Genomic DNA, 22344 nt, shown 5'->3' with positions numbered 1-22344 from the left:
CCGGGGAATTAAAAGGACCGAATTGGACAAAACGGCAAAGAGACTCAGAACTCCTGTTTTTTGTTGTTGTGTTATTTTAAAGCGGCTTCTGTTTCCTGCTGACAGCTGAAAAACTGTTAGGGTCTGCAAACTGCAATGGATGTCTCATGCATAGATATTTCTAAGAACAGTCAGCCCCCACATCACACTTTTCATCCAGCTGTTGGAACGGCAAAAACTTCAGGGTGAGAAAATAAAACGCAAGGTCAAGAAAACCAAATGGGGAGTTTACAGAGCATGAGCACGAGGAGTTTCTGTGTAAAAGTGTGGATGCTGGTTTTAGCGTTAGTGGGTTAATAGTAACAAGTAAGCACAAGGCAGAAGAAAGAGCCCAAGATCACCTTCTTCAGTGAGGGTCACCTCAAAACTCTCTACAAGGAAGGGAGACAAGATAAACCCAGATCAGTTCAGAGAAGAGTTAGAAGCTGAGAGATAACACACACAGAGGACAGGAAGATAATACACGCTAGCTAAAGGCTTACAATACCTCCCTCAGAGAAACAAAAAACATACTGCGAGTGGGGAATAAGGGCTACACCAGAGTAAACAAGTACTAAACAAGTTAAAAAAGAAAAAGAATATATAATTAGAGGATAGTTTAGACAGTCCGTTTTAGACAAGTGTGGAAAGTCAGTCCCGTCACATTGAAATCATATTTCTCAAAGCGTCACATTTACCATTTTCATTCATTTTTTAATATATTTTATATATTAAACTTTAAGACATGAAGATAAAGTAGCTTAGGAAAAACAAAACGACAACTACTTTTGTTGCTTAGCTGACGTTTTCAATCTCTTTAACAGGTGAGCTGGGCCTTTGTTTGTACCTACTGAACAATTAGAAATGGATTTCACATTAGCCAGTGCAAGCTGGTATAGTGGATGGATGGAGGTGCTGCTAAAGTCTGACATGCAGTCGGCACTGTGGCTGCTGAGTTTAACACGCTTCTAACGACCAGCTCACATCAGGAGTTTAGGATTTCCTTAGCTTTTCATTTATCTCACAGGCCTCTCAGTTCGGATCAGGTCAGCAATCACAAGGATAGTTAAACATTTATCCTCAGCCTGCCTAGTACTAATTAAATACAGTGAGTAATGTTCTCAATACATTCACACACTCACAAAAGGTTAATATCTTAACCCATTTTCCAGGAGCTGTGTGGCAGAAACAAGATTCTTCCTCCTTTCGCCTTGTCTATTACTTCTCAGGGAATGAAATAACCAGATCTGGTGGGTGGGCCATTCTTGCTTTGTGTTTCACACTTGTGTTACAGCACAGTCATCCATGAGCACTGAGCTTGTGTTCAAAGGCTTTAGTCTCAGCCATTTCAGTTCCAATTACCCTGCCCGTCCCACAGCGAATCAGCCTTACAGACAACTTATATAGCAACTCCTCGTTCGTGGTGAAGCTTCTGTTCCTCAGACTGACTTAAGAACCTGGGATTGGGCTTCTGAATGATCTGCAGGCTGGCTTAAAGTGAACCCTGCTTGCTGGCACAGAAGAACCGACTAAAAAGGAGGCTGCATGACAGAGTAGGTCACCCCTGCTGCCACGTGAAGCCGGACTGCTTGCTCTGTCTCAAAAGAGCAAGTTCACAAGGACACACAGTCCAATCGCAAAAGGCCTGCTCATCAAAAGAGCTGAAACAAACAGGACTCCCCTCCCCAAAGCTCTGCATTCAAAACAATTTTTATGTGAAGGGAGACAAACATCATGCAGAGAGTTGGGCATATTACTCTAATCATGGCTCTCTTGGTGCAGTTGTCCACCTTAAAAAGCTGCCAAGCCAATCAGCTCAGGAGAAATTTCACATAACTTTGTCAAGAAGATTACATTTGGCATGTCCTGTGGCGTGCACGTGGATGCTAAAGCCTCACATTCTAAATCAGGGGGAGTAATCTGTGATTAAAACAGTCATATAAAGCCTGGTGAGAGCACCGAGTGTGAAGAGAGCCGCAGACAAGAGATCACACAACTCATGTGATGTGAGATGGTGGGAAACCATTTCCAGTGCTGTGGTGCTTTGAATCATGGCCAAAGTCAAGCCTGATGTGATTAAAAACCCCAGAGCTAATGCTGCCTTGGTACATAAAGCACACTAATTGTGCCTCTACAGTGGGAGAGAGGGAGGGGGGGAAAAAAACTTGAAAAAAGTTTTTGATCTGAATATCAAAAGGTTCAGCCTGGAGGATATGGTAAGAAACTGTACATCAGTATGGCAGGCAAGTCATAAAAAACTAATGTGCAGAAATGTGTTAGCAGAACTTATTCAAGAGTGAGCTGACAATTAAGACCTGACAGTTACTGTCTTCTTTCTTCACTGCAGACTCACTGCTTTGATTTGTATCCGTGTGCATAGCTAATCTAAGATTACAACCTGTATCACAGAAAGAATTACGAGCAATGTATAATGAGACACCCTGCAGGGAAAGAGACCTCCATACATTAACCATGACATAGATGTAATTTTTTAAAGAATCAAGTGTTAAACAAGCTTTATTCTATTTCATTTATCAAGAAGAATAAGATTTTAGCAAGTGGATGGACTCTTTTTCTTCTTCAAGTCTATAAACTATTCCTGCAGTTTTTCCTGCATCCATAATACTTGATAATGTCACAAAGCTCAAAAGGTACAAACTAATTAGTGGATGTTTTCTGTAATTTGGTGCGAAAAGAAGAATTCTTGTTAAGGAACAGATGCAGCAGCATTAAACGCTCTCTCTCACCTGCGTAGCGTAGAGGAGCATCTTTGTCCAGTGCAATCAGAGGAGGGTCCAGAAGAACTTTGTCGTCATTTTCTGTTACGATCCCATGGTACGTTGTCTCAATCCATGGTTTGTGCTTATTAACTGTCAGAGGGAGAGCGAGACAGAAAATGTATGAGTATGTAAAAAGTAAAAACACTAAATATCTGTCCACAATCAAGCTGGCAACTTGTTTTTCCTCTCACCAATGCTGAATAATAAACTGACACTGTGTGTGTGTGATCTCATTGCTGGCCTGACTTTTCTTTCCCCTCACCAGTGAAGCTTAAATACATTTTTAATGAGGTTTTGGATGCTTTTAATGGTATTTTTAGAAACGACATTAGAAGCAACACAAAACAAGAAAAGATCACATACAACAGCAACTGGCAACCATGAGCCCTGAAGGAATGAGAACATGCATTGTTTACAGAAGGAAGGAGCAGGTCCAACACTGATGTGCCGCCAAGCATGTGTATCAATACTGGCACATTTTTCAGACAGCATCAGCGAGGAAAAATTAATCTCACAAGCTTCAATTAAAAATAAAAGAATTTTTGGTTCAGGATTTAAAGGGTTAAAACTGATGACAAATGCATAGGAATATCAATAATATCAATATTCATCACTAATAAAAACCCTGTATTGAACATCCTTCTATAGCTTCAGTTTTAAGATGTACAAGTTACAAAGCATGATCCACAGTTTGCATGAGTTAATTTGTCCTGACAGTAGATTCAGGGGTGATAAAGACTTTCAGGCCAGTTTTTGGAGCGGCAGTCGAGCCGTTTACATCACTGCGTGCTCATCGGCCTGAGACGAAGCCCAGCTGCAGACGGGACTCGGCTGTAGCTGGCGGCTGTAGCTGGCGGCTGCAGTAAAAAGCTGCAGTGAGTGACATATTTGGGATGGTGCAGAACATGGCGCTGATGCGGGGAGATACAGCTCTCTTACAGCCAATATGCGAGCACTTCAGAATGCGAGGGAGGGCGGTATTCCTGTGCTACTGATCTGCAAAGGTGACGCTGACGCTGGCTGACAGCACGCCGTGGGGGACAGATACGGTCGAAAAGGTAACCAGACGAGGCACAACAACACATAAATACGTCCAAATCGCTCTGACGCTGATTCACTGCATTTTGGAATTGTAGCTTTAGTTCAGGCATAATATCACATTAAGAAAATATTATATAACAGCTCTACTTTTTATACTGTGATGACACAAACAAACAGAGCTTGCCGAAATCCGTTCAGACACGCTGCCTCTACCCCGACCAACCGCAGTTCTTATTCAGATGGTAAATTTGAATAGAAACAATCTAATCCCTGCTAACAATGAAGTGCTGCAATAGCCTAAACAATCAATGGCAGGAAATCATTGATCACAGCATAATTAGGAGGCTCACAAATAGGAAACATTTCCAGTTATATAACAGGTAGGATTGAGAGTGATCTCTTTTAATAATCAATAAGATGAGAAAAACTCCCAGTGTTAATACAGGCACTTTTGGGGGGTTTATTGATAAGAATGCTACAGCTGTTAAAGCACACGTGAAGTGACCTCAGGCTGCTGTTGGATGTAAATAAGCCTTTTCTGTAACATTCAATTTTCTAAGATGAGACAAAAAGCAATAGGGCAGATACAGACTTTCCACAAACAAGTTAAACATCAATTACCTGCTTCATGAGCTTTTTCCACTTTTAATCACAACACTGCAGGGAAACATTGCAGTGCTGAACTGCTTAAATAATAGCCTCTAAAAGCCTGGTTTGCTATTAAAAGGACCATTTTGAGAGTGTCAGACACAAACTGGATTTAAAGAAAAGACAGTGGGAGGGTCCATTATCAATGCTTTGTATCTGTCCACACACACTTTGGCATTTTTCACACAATATAAAAACTTTGGCATAACATCAAACTGTAATTATAATCAAACACTCTTTGCACAGTACTAAACATAACTGGCAGTTACTCAAATACGCTTATAGCTCAGCATGATAATTATTTCATGAGCCATATTCTCCTTTAATCACCTTGTTTAAAAGCTAAAAATTGCATTTTTACATTTCTGGTTGCTTTACATCAATAACAAAGAAAAAAAAATGATAAAAGGTTACATGAACAGAAATCTTAAAATCGACCAATTAATTGCACATGATAATGCTGATCCTATGCACAAAATTCATTAACAAGACAACAAACAGCTTTACGATTAATTACCGGATCTGTGCTTCAAAATGTTCACGGATATTCTCACGAATGTACACATGAATGTGTGTATTGTTAAACTTTTACACTCAATAACTGATAACTAATTGTTCCAGAAACGCTTTTAGTAAGCAAACTGACCCAAAGGATATCCAGACCTTCATAAATGTGTGTCGTTCCACTAAGACTTACACAAAACGCACACATTTTCAGATGTTTTTCCTACCTGACTTTTTACAGTTACATAGCAATTGCAATATGGCATGCAGTGAAATTACTTTACTAATAGGAAGGTGCCTGATGTTCTCCAAGAGAGTCTGGGCTACAATTACATTATGAGCTTTAAATAGTAGCCACAGATGTAAACAGAAAACCCACACAAGCATAAACGCACAATGTAAATGTTTTCAGATGACATTTGGTGACAGCCTGTCAAATCCAATTTCAGTGAAGCAAATGAATTGCATTTGTGTCATTGCATAATTAAGTGTAATTCTCAGTTATTGCACAATCAATGGAAATTAATTACAAGCTACTTGCACGGGATTTGTACGACACACGCATCACCAAGCATTAGCAGTATTACCCAGAAATTAGTTAGATAGCCTTACAGCGAAGGAATTTGGCACAATCTACCAAGCAAGGATTTTCAATCATGACTTACAACAATTATACACTTTATACAGGCTGTGACATTAAATAATCATTATGAAACAGTTGATAACCCGTTAAAAGTGTGTCTGAACCGTACAATATGTAATAACCTCAAGTCTAGTCTTAGCAAGGACAAAAATACTGCACAGCTATGACAACAAACTGAGTTTAAACGTCACTATGTTAACTCAAATTGAGTCTTTAACAATATAAAAAACATTTTATTTGACACAACTTTACACCAGTGCCTTGATTGAAGGCGCTGCTTTGCCTGCCAGTAATTTTTGATTTGATCGAGCCTAACGAATAGTCTTTGCATCTCGTGACCCTGAAGTGAAGTGGATATCTTCAGACAGATTGCCAGAACAGACCAGTACTACAATAATCAGCTCTAGCTTCTTCAGACTCACACTTACTGTGAGCTAGGTCACATGATCACATTTGTTCACGAGTCCTTTATGGCCTTCAGGACTAATACTAAATGGCAAGAGGTCATGCAGTATCCTCCAAGACTCTGAAATGTTTTGTATAAACCTGCAATCTTGCCTGTATTTGTATGGCACTTTACATATCCAGTCATCCACCCAGTCACACACTGGTGATGACAAGCTACATTGTAGCCACAGTTGCCCTGGGGCGCACTGACAGAGGCAAGGCTGCCGGACACTGGCGCCACCGGGCCACACTGGCACCACCGGGCCACACTGGCACCACCAGTAGGCAACGGGTGAAGTGTCTTGCCCAAGGACACAACGACAGACTGTCCAAGCCGGGGCTCGAACCGGCAACCTTCCGATTACAAGGCAAACTCCCAACTCTTGAGCCACGATCGCCCATCAGATGAACCAAACAGGACATCTCTCAGATAGAATAGCAATGAATTGCACTAGTTAAGAGTTATTTGCCCCAATATATTAAACACAATGCCCATTTACTTATCAATGCTAGGTGACAGATACCATTTTTCTACTGGCAACTATTGATCCAGTTGGAGATATATTCACAGAGGTGTATGTGTTTTGTGCATCAGAAGTTCGTGAGGGTGATCTCTGCCTATAATGCTTACTAGGACTAGAAAACCTTGGAAAAACCTGGTAGCTAGTCTAATGGTGGTCAACCCACATCTTTACTGATATATAATGAGGTTTTAAAATTCAACACTGAGGATACAGAGGTCGTCCCCGAATGCCGTCTTTGCTCTGTAAAAGAAGGAAATCAGTGAAAAAAGGATGTGCAGAATGGAGCCCAACCCCAAATGATAGCTTCAATGAGCCATTTAAATTATGTATAGCTGTACAGGCTTTTATTCTCAAGGAGACAACCCACTGAGACAGCAAAAATGCCAAGTGGAATGCCTCCATTCCCCTCAAGAAAAAGAAAAGAAAATAAAAATAGGTAGATGAAGAAAATACTCTCAGACAGACAGGTGTATAGCACGGAACATCTTGCCATGTGACAACGCTACTTCTTTTGGGCAACCTTGAGTCCTGAGATTCCTAAAGATGTTACGTTGATCCGTTTCGCCTGCCCTAATCAAAAAGGTTTTGCTGCCAACAATCTAGGGTGCCAGACACCACAGGACACCTCAAGACGTCCTGTGTGAATACTCTAACTGGCTGGAGTTACTCACAGATATTGTAGCTTATAAATGTGTTTGTCTAATTGTGCAAACCTATTGTGCTATAAGTTTGAGTTTGAAGCATGCTTTTTGTATAACACAAAACTAATGAAAAATAATTAATAGTGATGTATACGCCTGCGAAAAAATGTTAACATGTCTGAGAAAACAGATGGCACACCTTTGACAGATTACCGCTACCGTACTGCTGTCAAAAAACACAGCCCAAATCAAACAGACACTTCCCAGGAAATCAAATCTAAAACATTATTTTATTTAAAGTGGGAAATCTCACATGGATTGCATGAAATTGCCAACAAAGCCTTTTTGACAAGATCGCTTCATCAAGCCTGCAGTGAGTAGTGAGAACATTTGTTGTGCTTTGACAACATTTGACACAGAGGAACATGAGCAAATCTGAATTATTTACTTACTTAATAATAATAATAATAATAATATGCTGATTATAAGGGGAGAAGATGTGTTTTAAGGGATGGACTGGCTGCTTTTAATAAAAAATAAAAAAAAAAGGGGGGGAGACTTTGGGATGAGATTAGAAGTAAGGCCTTTGAAACAAGGCAGCCTGTTAAAGGCCTGCTGCTGCAGCACTGAGGATTTTCAACCTGGACGAGTGCCATTTCTTTAATTTAACTTAATCAGGAAATGAATCCATCTAATGCAGTGCATAGGCCCAACCAGCACAATTATAACCTGCAGACTCAAGTCTTCATACAAATCAAAGCATATAATTCAGCGGAAAGCTGAGTGATTAACATTAAACTGAAACTGGCCTTACTGTGTCTTGTGTTAGCAAAAAACAAATAAAATAAATCAGATTTACACTAGTTATATTAACCACCAACTAATCTTAATTGTATTTTTTAATGCCAAAAATGACCATGTTAAAAATGATAAGCAGCTAATCCTAAAATTTGTTAAACTGAATTTTTATTTGATCATCAAAATCACTGAAAATTAATCAGAATAGTTTTTCACATGTGAAAGAGCAGAAAAGAAAACTGGAGGCCGAAATTGGAGACAGAGAAAGAAAAAGCACTTAAAGAACCGTAATCATAAATATATTCTATGATACCAAAAGTAGTGGATATGCTGCACCTCTCTCCCAAAGAGCCCCTCAGTAATTTTATATTACATTTACAATTGTTTTGCTACACTGCCGCAAGTGCAAAGAGGAGGTCCACCACAGTTCTAACTGTGTAGTGATACATCTACTCAATACTGTCATATAAATGTAACCAAGTATACGTGAATTATGATGTGATTTTTCTTGAAGTGCTCCAGTGGAACACACCAGAAATCTCGATTGTGCCGCCACTCTGATTTTAGCCGTACATAAACCTGTAATGTCAAACTATCAAACTGAAAAAAAAACCAAAAACCTCCCCATAATTTTAAGCAAAGTCAACAAACTTCAAGCATTTACTGGCTGGTGATTCTATACATGAAGTTTTTAAGTCCTGGTCATAAAATAACTGCCCGCAGGAGCTGCCAAGATGCTCTCTGAGTTAAAAGGCTCAAAAGAGGTCACAGCAACAAGGAACAAAGTAGTTTCACGTTAAATCCATTTTTAACGGGATGCAAAATAAAGCTCTTTAAAAAAAAATAAAATAAAAAAAAATAAAAAAGTATCTGGCCCCATTATCACTGCGACAGACTGAAAAGAAACACGCTCATTTTTAAGATGCCTAGAGAAATAAACAGTAGGGATGGTGCATCATTAACCACATTTAATGTGTCAATTAAATTCTGTGGTGCAGACTTATCAGGTAAAAGGTGAACAGAAAAGGAAAGCCATTTTTAACCACTGCACACACATGCATATATTTAAAGATTAAGAGAAAAATGGACTAGTTATTCACCATCCTATTTTTAACACAAGCAAGTCTTTGTACTCAGTATAAATGTTATATGCAGAGCTGGGCCATAAATACACAGACATTTGAAACCAATCTTGGCCTTTTGCGGTGTAATAAAGTCTTTTCAGGCAGCATTATCCCCCCGCCAATAACCATGAATACAAATAAGTTCACAAAACACAGAAAGATAGACACGGGAAAAATGAAAATATACAAGAAGCCTCTGAGGGATGAATGTAGAGCTGGGCGATATGAGATTTTTTCATATCACGATATGTTTTTTTCATTTCAGGCGATAACGATATCTATCACGATATAAGCCAAATAACTATATTTGTAAGATTTAAATGTGCCGTTGCTCACAAGTAAAATGTGAAATAATCAGCAGCTTGTTTTTATTTAAATATTTATTTCCCATAATAAGTTCAACAGGGTAGATGTACTTAAGGAACATGAGACTTTTTCAGATAAATAAAGGCAAATATTGCAAACTACACAAAAGGCAGCCGCTAAAGCGTTTAAGTTTCAAAATAGAACAAACGAAACAGACTAAATTGTCAATTCCACTTAGAAACAAAATATTAATTCTAAAAATAAATCTTAGTTTGTTTTACAGAAGAACAGACAAAACTGACTAACTTTTGTCAATATCAAATAAACTGAGAACTAAAAGGAAATTCTCAATCTCTCCTTGTTGTATAGCTTAGCTTTTCAAACAGTTTTAACAGTTACTTTAGTCTGACAAAAGCCGAATGACGAATTAGCGCTTCCAGTCAGAGACTGAGGCTACGTCCACACGTACACGGGTATTTTTGAAAACGGAGATTTTCCGTTTTCGTTTTTAAAAATAATCCCGTCCACACATAAAGGCAGAAATGAAGGAAAACGCTGCTATGAACATGCCAAAGCAGCAGGTGGAGCTAGATTCCTAACCGTGCAGAAATGTTGGCCAATCAGAAGTCTAGAAGCCTCGGTGGGAAAAAGTAAACAAAGCTGGGGCATAGAAGCAGAACCGAGTCGTATGTGTGGAGGGACAGTAACTGTGTGTATATGTAAGCATTTAAACACTGCAGAGAGTAGAATTAACAGTAACAGTATTGTAGAAATTCATTTCACCGAAACAATAACGTGGCGCAGTGTGACGCATGCACCAGTTTATTGTATTTCCAGACTTGCTTTCGGCACAATTTACAGTGCACGCTACTCTGTTTTTTGTCAGACTTGAAATAGCCGAAATACCTTCACACTACGGAACTTCTATGGCTCTTCCGTTCGACAATCTCTCCGGCATTGGAACCATCATCTGTTTTCTCTTCGGTCACACTCGGTTGATTTTTCTAGTCGGCACACTCATTTCCTCCATTACGCGCTGGCTCCATTACCCGCTGGCTGCTTCCCAAACAAACACACGTGCGGCTTGGCACTTGTGCTGTACGTAACAAGTCACGCGACGTGACGCTGCGGCTGTGATTTGTTCGGCTCTGCGCTACTTAATTTGGATTGGCTGACCTTTTTTTTTTTTTTTTTTTTTTTTGAGGACAAGAGCGGCGAGGTCTATCGCGATAGCTTAATTTCTCTATCGAGTAAAAGTTATATCGCGATACATATCGTTATCGTTCTATCGCCCAGCTCTAGATGAATGTGTCAGAAGCTGGAGACAAACACACATATCGAGATATTATTACTAAATGTGCACAGATGGTGGGCCACTGGATGCACTTCCAGGCCGGCAACCACACAGCGCCATGCAATCCTGTTACACAGCAAATAAGGCCAATGTAATTTAATCCTATAATGGGATGCGTCTATTTCATTCAATGACAAGGTCGTGCAATGAGCGAGATATAAAGACATCAAACCTGGAGAAAACAAATTCCTGCCAAATTCTGATCGTGTACATGTAGAGGTCGGCATGGAGCTACTTTCATCGGGCTCCCTTATTCACAAGGGTGAGGGGGGGCACGACAACAGGTAGAGTCACATGTTTGATTTGGCAGATTTTTAAGCCAGATGCCCTTCTTGATGCAATTCCAAAGGGACTTGTGTCTCTTCCCAGGATTGAAACCAGCATCTTTCAATTCTTAGATGATTTGTAAACCAATATACTATTTGTACAGAGGTGACCATGATACCAGTTGTGGATATGGACAAGTACACATGGAGACCCGACAGCCGGGTAGTCATTCCTACACTTCTTTGAAGTCTGCTGCTTGGGCACAAGCATAAGTGGTTTATTGTAATGTAAATTATCTGTTCACTGGTCCCTCCAGATCCACACCGTTTGATGCTGAAATGTACATCATAGGAACCAAAGCAGATCCTAGTGGACGCTGAAAGCATAGAATGGCACCAGTATGCCCTCCACGTTGGCCACTTTGCGTAACGCCACATCTTTATCACACAGTCAGTTCTATTTATGTCCGCCATTAAAGCGCAGGTAGCTGCCACAGTATTCTCCTGAACGATAAGTGTCGCCACTCAGACAATACTGCCACACCAGTGCTGATATAACGGATGGACATGGTTTTCAGCGTGCGCTACCATGAGACAGGGTTAAGCTGTGAGCATAAAAGATGCTCAAATGACAGGAAGAACTACAGAGATCGAGAACATTTTGGAGAGCAAAGTTGAAACACAGCTGACTGATGACACAGATGGACCAGGATCAAGTACTCGATTTGTCTGTGTGCGCCAAGCTGTGCTGTGGCATGCCTTCGACTAATCAGCTCTGCGTCTCTGCCACCTGCACTGAGCTCTCATGAAGCAGAGGGGCATTTGAGGACTTGAAATGAAGATTTGTGTTTTCCTTTTCAGCATTTTAGGTTTCAATTTTCATATATACTAAATCACGATTGGCAAGTGCTGCAGCTAGATAGAGATCAAATCTGCTCAAAAGAAATAAAGTAAACAACAGAAAACCTCAAATCTGTGGTGGAGTTGCACTGGGTTACATGCTGTCCATTCACTTGGACACAAAGACAAAGTCCCGACTATGGTTGCCTTGCTCTTTTATAGAAGCCTAACCTATACAGTTTGGCCTATTAACCGTGATGAAATACTTCCTGCGAGAACGTTAGAGTCACAATAGGTGCTGGTAATCCTGAGATTCAATAGGCAGCCTTTACACTCGTTCTCCATCTATGCCAGGACTGTGAATCCTCCTCCCCAACACCAACACTCTGGCAGCAACTCTGAGCCCACAACATATTTCCCCTAAGGGAAACACAAGGATAAAAATCTTAATCTCAAACCACTTGCCAAAAGTTTTCACTTCATTGTATAATCCTCCCTAACAGTACAGATTAAACCAAACACAATAAGAACACGGCTCACTCGTCCTTACTCTAGAAGAACCAGAGAAAAATGCCACAGCTGTCCAGATTGTAGCTGCATGATAGCAGCAGATGATCAGTCTGTAATTATCAGATCAAGCCTCGTAATGCCGGTGAACCTCCGAGGACCTGTTGTGTAATGATGATGCTGCAGTCACACGTGAGGCCTGTGACATTCAGTGGAGGTCTGCTTCGTCGATTTTATATTTGACAGGCCGGCAGCCTGCAAGTCTTGAAATCTTGTTTGATTACATGCAAATGCAGAGCTATGGCTGGTCACACCAGAGCAACACTTACCCTTTGTGCAGCAACAATTAGAGCATTCATTCATGCCTATCACATACATCCAAGTATATGGAAATTTTATTTATGATATACCCCACACACACACACACACACACACACACACACACACACAGAGAGAGAATAATCAGCCTCATTCCACTGATTGATTAACCAGACTGAGAAATATAATAAACTTAGTAGGAAAATTGGCCAATCAAGGGAATACAAGTGGCTGAATGGTCTACAACAGGGGTCACCAACACGGTGCCCGCGGGCACCAGGTCGCCCGCAAGGACCACATGAGTCGCCCGCGGGCCTGTTCTAAAAAATAGCTCACCATAACAACTTACCAGTAAGCTGCATCTATTTTTATTTTTTCTTGCTATTTTTTTTTTTTTTAATCACAATTGCATTGGCGTTAATTTGTTAGAGATAATATATTAAAAAAATGTTTATTATTAAATATTAGATCATGATCTAATATTTAGTGCTAGCTGGTCTCCACGGAAACAGTTGCCGTGAAGACCAGCAAAGGCAAAGGTGAGGAGATGAGGAAAACATGGCGGAAAAAAGGAAGAAAACATAATTTTCACAGTGAATGGGAGGAAGAGTTTTTTTTACCACTGTGAAAGATTCATGCGTGTGTCTCATTTGCGGGGCAACTGTGGCAACGGCAAAGCGGCACAACGTGGAGAGACATTTCCGAACGTGTCACACAAGCTACCATGCTAACTACCCAAAGGGCAGCACACTGCGAGCGGAAAAGGCCCGCGAATTAAAGGCAGGTTTGAGCAAACAGCAGTCTTTTTTCACGAGACCGGTGAAAAACTCTCAAAAAGCAACCGAAGCCTCATTTAGAGCTACACATTTCATGATTAAGAAAAAGAAGGCATTTTTAGACGGGGAGTATTTCAAAGAAGCAATGATGATAATTGCAAAAACTGTGCTTAAAGACGAGAAATATGGAAACGATGTAATCTCCACTCTCTCTGATGTCCAGCTGGGGGCAACTACAATTGTTAGAAGAGTGTCGGCTATGTCCGGGAACTTGGCCGATCAGTTGGATCAGGATCTGGCAAAGTGCAGTTGGTTTAGCATCCAGTGTGACGAGTCCGTCGACAGCAGCAGTACAGCACAGCTGATGGTCTTTATCCGGATGGTATTTGATGGTTTCTCCACAAAAGAAGAACTTCTGACACTACTGCCGCTAAAGACAACAACGAAGGGAGTTGACATCTATAACGCGGTGAAGGAGTTTTTCGCGAAGAAAAAGGTACCGTTGGAAAAGCTGGTATCAGTGACTACCGACGGGGCTCCTGCTATGATCGGCCGACATACGGGATTCATCGCTCACTGTAAAGGTGACACAGAGTTCCCAAACTTCATGCATTACCACTGCATCATTCACCAGCAGGCGTTATGCCCAAACGTGATCGGCTTCGAGCACGTCATGACTCCCGTCGTGAAGATCATAAACAGCATCCGCTCCAGAGCTAAACAGCACAGAACATTCAAGGTGCTATTGGAGGAGCTGTCAGCTGAATATGGTGACCTGCTACTACATACGGAAATCTGATGGCTCAGCAGGGGACGGATTTTGCTTCGTTTTTTGTCACTTTTGGGTGAAATCAAGGAGTTCATGCAATCCAAAGGGGAAGACACATCTCTGCTGGAGGACACTGAGTGGACACTTGACCTTGCGTTTTTAACAGACATTACTGGGAAACTGAACCATTTGAACTGTGAGCTGCAAGGCAAAGGTAAGACTGTTGCTGACATGATAAGTGCTTTAAATGGATTTAAAGCCCAGATGAACATTTTCTCTGTGCATTTACAGAGAAAAAAGGTGCTGCACTTTCCCTCTGTGCAGATGGTGCTGAAAGACAATGCTTCTGCATCTGAGACTTTTGACAAAGTTGCAGAAAAGTACACTCAAGTCATAAACCGACTTGGTCAAGAGTTTGAGAACAGTTCTCAGTGGCAACATTACAGTGTCATGTCAAAGTTTAATTTAATTATTGAAAAACAAATGTGTTTGTTAAGTGTAACGTGACAATTTGCTTTAAAATGCTGCCAATTTGGTGAAAAGTTCTGTAAAATTTGAAAGTTGATTTTTTGTATGTTACATACATACAAAAATAATGTATGTAACAGTGCATGATTTGTTAAAATTTGTTAGTGGTAAGTGAAAATGTTGTAGAAGTGATCACTTCAAAATGTAAATACTTGCAGAGATATATAGAAATAAAGCGTTGCATATTGATATTTATGTTTCCTACCTTGTTTCCTAATTGCATTCTTTATAATTATGGTGAAAAATAATTAACATAATTAGTGTCCGTACATAGATGAATATCATTAATTATTAATGATAACACATAATTAAGTTAAACTGAGGAAATTTGTTATTTGAGAAGTGTGTGTCAAACTGGTAGCCCTTCACATTAATCGGTACCCAAGAAGTAGCTCTCACTTTCAAAAAGGTTGGTGACCCCTGGTCTACAAGCAGCGCGTGCAGAGTGTGTTGTCTGAGACTAAATAAAGCCTGTTGTTGCCAGGTTGATCACATTTGTCCCATTAGCTGCAGGAGTAGCTGCACTGAGAAAAGAAGGAGGGAGTGTGTGCACTGAGGCAATAGTCAGACCTTATGGGTTTTTCATGGAGAGTCTAGAAACTTAAATAAACATTATTCTAACAGAAGAATATGCTGAATGCCCCAGCTAGATCCCCTGCCTCAGCATATGCATTTTAACTATGTAAAATTATTCAATAATTTTGTGCTAGCCAGAAGAAAAGTTTGCCTCATAGACAGGTGTGCCTTCGTTGCAAATTAGATGACAACTTCAGGGATTTAAGGCAGCACAGTGAAACAGAAGCTGTGGCCAAACAGCTTAAGGTATGTGATGCTTGCAAATGTGAGCCAAGGAATGACTTGAACTATTTAGTCCATTTTTGTGGACCAGAAATAATCAAAGAATAATCTGCTCACGGTGTGAAAAAGCAGGCACACTTCTCTGTTTGCCTTGCCTTAAAAGCTCTGGAGCTTGTTGACGTAAGCTACTTCCATCACAGACTGTGGACTGTTCACAGAACCCCGAAGACCCTTAACGCAGCCCAGACTTCAGGCCCCCTTCACTCCTTAAACACTCGGCTCACACAGGAGAGCCTCTCAGTTTCCCTGCCAGGCAACAACATTTGTTTGTCCTCCGTGCAGTCACAACCGCCCAACAGAGTGAACACACCCCGGACGACACGGCGGTCCTCTGAAGCGGGGGTGGGGAGCTGCGGGGCCTTGAACGCAACTCAATCACCTCTCTGTGCGAGCTGCACAAAAGGGGCCAGTGAGAGTGAAAACACAAGAGAAAAACAGACGAAACTAACCAGATGCTCGGGTGTAGCCGACCTGCGGCAGGTGATGTGTTCTCTGGTTACCTGCTTCTCAGGGAAACCAAATCTTAATGAGAACACGCCTAAATGTGAATAGCTGAGCGGGTTAATATCTTCGCCCGGCAGCAATGGTAGGAGGTAACAGCCAGATAAGCTGCTGAACTCAGTTAAACCCTGTTCGCTCTGGTTTTTATTACACTTTTATAGAAATAACACAATAGGATAATCATCACTGGCTATTACTTTACGGCATTCTATGCATTCGGTTTCACTTTTGACATTTTTATGAGGAAAGGGGATATTTTTATTACATTCTCTGCAGACCTGGGTAGTTTATTGCAGTGTTAGTTTCAAATGCAGAAAGAGATATGAAAAAAAAAAAAGATTTAAGGCAGATTTAAGCGGGGAAATTAATGAAAAAGCACTTTCTCACGTTGTTATTTTTATATCTCACGCAAAAGTTAACAACCACAGGCTGACTTGACTCCAGACTCCTTTCTTGGTGGTCGACACAACTTCCCAGTATTCTGGCCGGCTTAATATTCACAACTGAATGACCCATTCTTGACAGTTCACTGACTCCTTTCAGCTCCTGAAGGCACCAATGAGAGGAAAGTCATCACAGACACAAATTGAGTCCAGTATTGTCGTGGCCTAAGTGGCAAACTACCAAATGGAAATGCTTAGCACTCTCGGGGGATTAACTCATACACACATTCTTCAGGGGCTTGAGGCGCAACTCCATGAACAGTGACCGCACTGTGACGTGATCAGTCGAGATCCCGACCCCCCCCAAACATCTAGCCAATAAAAGCCCTTTGTTCCTCTGAGAAATCTCTGAATAAATACTGAAAAATGTTAAGAGGTAACGAGTGTGACTGGAGCTTCCCTTCAGGGCAAGCAAACTGTTATTCAGGCCAAAAGAGGGCAACTTTTTTGTAATGCTTCTTGTGAGTCTCCACAGAAGAAACATTCAATATTAAATCCAGCTTGGACATGATGTTCGTTGATCTCAGTGAATACATTTTTAATGAAATCTGGTGTAGGCCATGACCCAGACGACTAGATTTAATTATATCACCCTGTAGCCATTCACAATAAAATGTGTGACCCTTAAATTCTGTGCCAAGAAGAACAAAGTACCGTTTTCTTTCTTTCTTTTTTTTCCAGGATCGTCACATTGTACCCATTTATATCCAAGATATATCCTCTGGTTTCCTCCCCACAGTCCAAAGACATGTTTGTTACTTTAAATGCTGATTCTAAATTGGCTGTAGGAATGCCACAAACTGCTAACCGACCTGACCAGGGTGCACCCAACCTCTTGCCCACTAGCCGTGTTAAATGTGCAAAATTTCTTCAATCTGATTAAAATTCATATTAGAGCTTCACTCTTTACACGGATCCTACATGAGGCTAGCCGATGAAGAGCATACACATGAACCATTTGAACAAAAAACAAAACAAAAAGGAATTTTCACATGCACACAATTGTCTAACTTTCCAGAAATAGTCGAAGTAGTAATGGCTCTGATTTCCAATAAAAGGTTTGTCAGATACAGACCAGTTTTGTTTCGCTCCATCTCTACCACTAGCTTCAACAAAGGCAGGATCTTCTAATTGGTGGGTTTGCATGAAGCATTTTAATCATTGAGGCTTTTAATCCTTGCAAACTTTACCTAAATACCTGAACTCGATAAGCAGAAAACTTCCAATGTGTGGTGGGCATGATGTATTTAAAACTAACTACCTTTACACAATCTAAATATGTAATCAGTTTTTCACGGCATGCACCCAAAACATTTTCGCAGCAAGTGGTGCACCAGCATAACAAAGAAACATTAAGCGCGCAAAGTTTCTGAAAACAAGGCAGTAATTGCACTGAAAGCATCCACCTTCCTGTAGCCCTGTGGAGCTGTTCACACCTAGTTCAAACATGCTTTTCTGATGAAAGGATTAATGGGTGAATGGGAAATTAAGAATAAATGACAGAGCGAGTCACAATCAGGTTTGTATTTTTGTTATTCAAACAGTTTAAAGAAAAAAAAGGGGTATGCGTTTCATATTTTTAATCATGTTTCAGGAAAGCTACGTGTGTTCCCCCCTCCCACAAGTTCTTTCTAGATGCTTCCTTCTTCAACAACTTAAAATAATGTTGAAGCAATCCATCTTTTATGCAACACACGTATCAGCTAATTAAGTGAGCTCAGTTTTAATTTCAGCGCTACATCACACTTTTGGATCTTAAGCTGCTGCCATGCCATCTAACTAATATCACTGTATGCTAAGACCATGATAACGCCTCAATGAGCGACTGAGACAAAACTGCCTACAATACATCACAATATTTGCATAATTAAAGACAAAAAACAAAGCAAAAAGCAAGAGTGATGCATTAACTCACTGCAGTGTGGTCTGTGCATATTTATTATAATTTGCATTCAGTTTCAAGAATGTGTGAAATTAAATGTGCGATTTGTCTTTTTTCCCCCTTAAATTTCTTTTTCACTGCAGCCTCGGTTCAGTTTACCATCAATCATTTGATAAGCACCACGAGGAGGAGTCATAAAGCGGTGACTCTACTAAGACAAACTATCAGGGGAAACTGTTTAGAGCCGCTGCTGCACGTTTTATTAAAAGATCGACATTTTCACCCGATAATTGCATCTCGAGAGCAAACAGCGAGATATGACTTTATCAATGTTTTGTCCCAACCCCATACTTACTGGCATACTTTCTAAGGAAAAACACAAGTCTCTGGACTGACTCTGAATAGCAGGACGCCACAGTGGTTCTCGAGCTGCATGGAAGAGGCAAACAATGCAGTCATTGTCAGCTGTGTGCATCCACATAGTTTCTGCTTGCCATAACACGGCAAGATAACATACGTCAGCCGGATCGCTGCTAGTTTGAAGGCTTGAAATGGGCTCCATTGAGACAGTCGGCAGCATGTAGAAAATGTAAGAGTATATATTTCCTTCAAGGTCAGCAAAGTCACAAATGGCAATCATCCATCACTTGGTGTCTGGGATGCTCTGATCCCTGGAATGAGGGGCTTTTTATAAGCCTGGCAAGCAGTTTCAATCAGTGCAGCATTTTTGCAATGAAGCTTTTGTTTAACCATGAAAAAGCACGAGATAAGTGATTAGATTACAAATGAAATTATTAGTAATTTGAGCAAAATGTTGACGTAATAACTAATTAATTGAGCTAATTACACCATTGAAGAATGTTTTAATGAGGTTGCCATAAGACACCTCAGAGCTGAGCTGTTAAATAAATAGTTTATTTACATTGTTTTAACTGTAACTATTGATTGGTGATGGGCTTCTGCAGCTAATGCAGGGCTAGGAAGCTTTTTTTGGGCAGCGTGCGGGGGGGGGGGGGGGGGGGGGGGTGTCTCTGACTTGAAAAAGCCCCAGCAATGCGAGAAGAACGCACATGTTAACTCTGCACCCCACAAAGCAGGGCATCCGATTTGTTCAACTACAATTGCTTAATTCAATGATGAATGAAGGAACTTCCCAACAAGCCGGCCTCTCTTTTGTCTGACCCTGTGTGCACAGAACAAACTCAGGCATCCCAGCAGACCTAATGTTTTGACTCTGGAGCATGGGAGACACACAGCCGCTGCTCACAGTATACAGAAAACTAAATAAGTTACACGGGTGAGACCTCGGAAAAACAAGTGATGTGTCTGTTTGGCTCTTGACTTTATTGGTACACACACCAATCGGATGGATCATATGATCATAGGTGGAGCCAAAAAGATAGCGTTTCAACACATCCTTAACGTCTTACGGCCGTGTTATCGGTCTGAGTTGTGGGTCAGAGTTTGCCAAATCACCTGTTTGTGCCAAGCTTTTCAGCTCAATCAGTTTCCATAGTGCTAATATTTGCTAACACCGAGAGAAGGGAACAAGAACCACTACCCAAGGACTGTCTGGTTTCTTCATGTGCTGCGAGATGGCTGGTAATGAGAAGGGAAAAAAGCAATGAAAACAAAACTGTAGGGAAGAGTGCAAACAAACAAGCAAGTAATCTTTGGTTAATAAAAGATAAGCCAACATCAAGATGCCCAGTTCACAGGTATTGTCCGCTGATAAGCACAGGAAAGGCAGCAGGTGCACTTTGCACGCATGCATTCACGCACGCTCTTTAGTAGATCATTAAAAGGCAGCCACACTATCCAGGCCTAGGTGCTACAGGCCTTTTCTTTCTTTTGATGGATGGAAAAAGAAATGAAGTTACTGCTGTACAAGCGGTGCATTCCCAGCTGCTTAACCTGGAAACAACTGAATTACGACTAGAATAATCCCCCCACCCCACCCTTTATTTGTGCAGACATTTTTTAAAATCTGTGTCTATTTCACCGCCTGTATTCTCATCACAATAACTGTCAAAGACAAAAGTACACCCTGGCTTCTGTAGCCCTGCCTGGGCATGCCGATATGGCCGGTGATTAAGTCGCACCTGCCTCTACACACCCTGAAACAGGAAGCTCACGCTAGGGAGTGTGCCGATTGGGAGTTTAACGATGAAACACGATGTGTAAATCACGCATCGACGGTGGTCAGATTGGAGCCACTGTAGAGCAGGAGAGGTGGACCGCCCTGCAGCAAATGCCCACCGGTGACGTTGCACAAGAAGAGGGCAGATGCACTTTCGGGTCTTGCATAGTTTCTGCACAAAAGTAGGCCCAGACCTACTGAGCGTGTGTGTGTTTTCCCCCCACTTTAAGCCCGTGATCACACCACATAAAATTTTTAAATCTACCAACGAAACAGGGACAGGGTGAAGAGGATCTGCAATGCGCAGCCAACCAAGCCACTCGATCCTGGTGCGAACACAACGTTGCCAAACCCCAAGTATTAAACCCACTAATGGAAAAATAAACCTGCGTGGTTTTAACAGCATGGCCATAAAACAGACACACACACACACAAAAAAAACTGGGTGGGTTGGGGGTAAAGAAACATATCACCACTAGCCCTAATCCAGATGTACTCAAACGTATTTAAAAACAAGATTAGTACAGGGAGTGCCAGCCACGGGCAATATTACAAAGCATGCAGCGGCTGAAGCGGATTTTTAATCCTAATAATACAAAACACAAAGATAAAAAAAAAAGGAGTTTAAAGAAGTGACTAGATGCCAAAAATAGAATCGATGCGGATGACAGAAGGGGGTCATTCACAGCCTCGATATTATCTCATAAAGCGGCACACTTCTTGCACTAAGGAGGCAATGTTAAGCAGGACAGGGAATAAGTGCAGTTGGACCATAATGGCTAATTTCCCTCTGCTTCAGGCTGCACTGGACAAAGCATCGCGGGATGCACTTGTCCACCGGCGGGATACTTCGCCACATCCATCCGCTGCGGCTCCGGGGCTGGCAATCCCGGAGCAGGTTACTGGACACGCATCCCCCCTCAGGACCGCACAGCCCCTGTCTGCTAACCGCTCTTTGTAACCTTCAGCGTCCTGGAGCGACTAAGTGGCTTCAGACAGCCGCAAACAAACAATAAAATGAAATAAAAGACTGTCTGCCTCTGACACTCACGAGACACAACGGGATCTAAATCCCAGCTTAGTTACCTTTAGCTGCCTCCACCGCACATAATAGTCCGAGGACCAGTCCGACTGCGGATGCAAATTGCTTGTTCCCTCGGAACCGCATCCCGACTTCGAGTTCAACCGCGGCGAAGTTAAAAACAGCCGTCTTCTTCTTCCTCTTCCCTTCGTCAGTCAGGCGGAGTGTTTGTCTCACATGAAAAATTAAATCCAGGAGATGAGTGTGTCGGTTACCACGGTAGCTCTAAGATGGCCGTCGTCGTCGCCACCGCCGCTCTGCTATCCTCTTCAATCACCGCTTCTCTCGCAGTTTTGCAGCTCGAGGCGTTCAGGGACTGTCGGAAAGAATTCCCAGACCTGTCCGGATGTACCAAAATACACACAGACCTAAATCTTACTCATGGGTGTGCGCCCGATGACACCGTTTGTGTATTAAGCAACCACCTAGTCACAGTGTAAATACAAAAAGGAGGCGTGTATTGAGATTGTTTCACCTAATGTAATGTTAAATGTATCAAAACAGACTCGTACGTATCAAATGTATCAATGAAGCTGGGATTCCCGATATTAAACGAAGAAGGACAGCCTAAATAAAACTGTATTTAATTAACTTTATCGTATGAGAG

General features: G+C 41.4%; 1 protein-coding gene across 4 annotated transcripts in view; it reads right to left on the bottom strand.

The window, feature by feature from the left end:
- Window positions 1-22106, bottom strand: part of clstn1 (calsyntenin 1) — a 39796-nt gene extending 17690 nt beyond the window's left edge. For 2 of the 4 annotated variants that reach the window (XM_085260569.1, XM_085260571.1), the window contains exons 1-2: window positions 21743-22105; window positions 2766-2888 (exon numbers count right to left, since the gene is read on the bottom strand). In XM_085260569.1, coding sequence (XP_085116695.1) covers window positions 2766-2888; window positions 21743-21824 — 205 coding nt within the window. In that variant the 5' untranslated portion in view covers window positions 21825-22105. Of the gene's footprint in view, window positions 1-380; window positions 411-2765; window positions 2889-21742 lie in introns of all 4 variants that reach the window. The other 2 variants (XM_085260568.1, XM_085260570.1) reach the window with 2 other exon arrangements.
- Window positions 22107-22344: the final 238 nt, after the last annotated feature.

Source organism: Mchenga conophoros, linkage group LG20, assembly GCF_057382185.1.
Source record: "Mchenga conophoros isolate Kocher_MC1m ecotype Shallow Benthic linkage group LG20, M_conophoros_male_GT1.1, whole genome shotgun sequence".
Taxonomy (NCBI): Eukaryota; Metazoa; Chordata; class Actinopteri; order Cichliformes; family Cichlidae; genus Mchenga; species Mchenga conophoros.
This window is presented reverse-complemented; position numbering and strand designations above follow the sequence as displayed.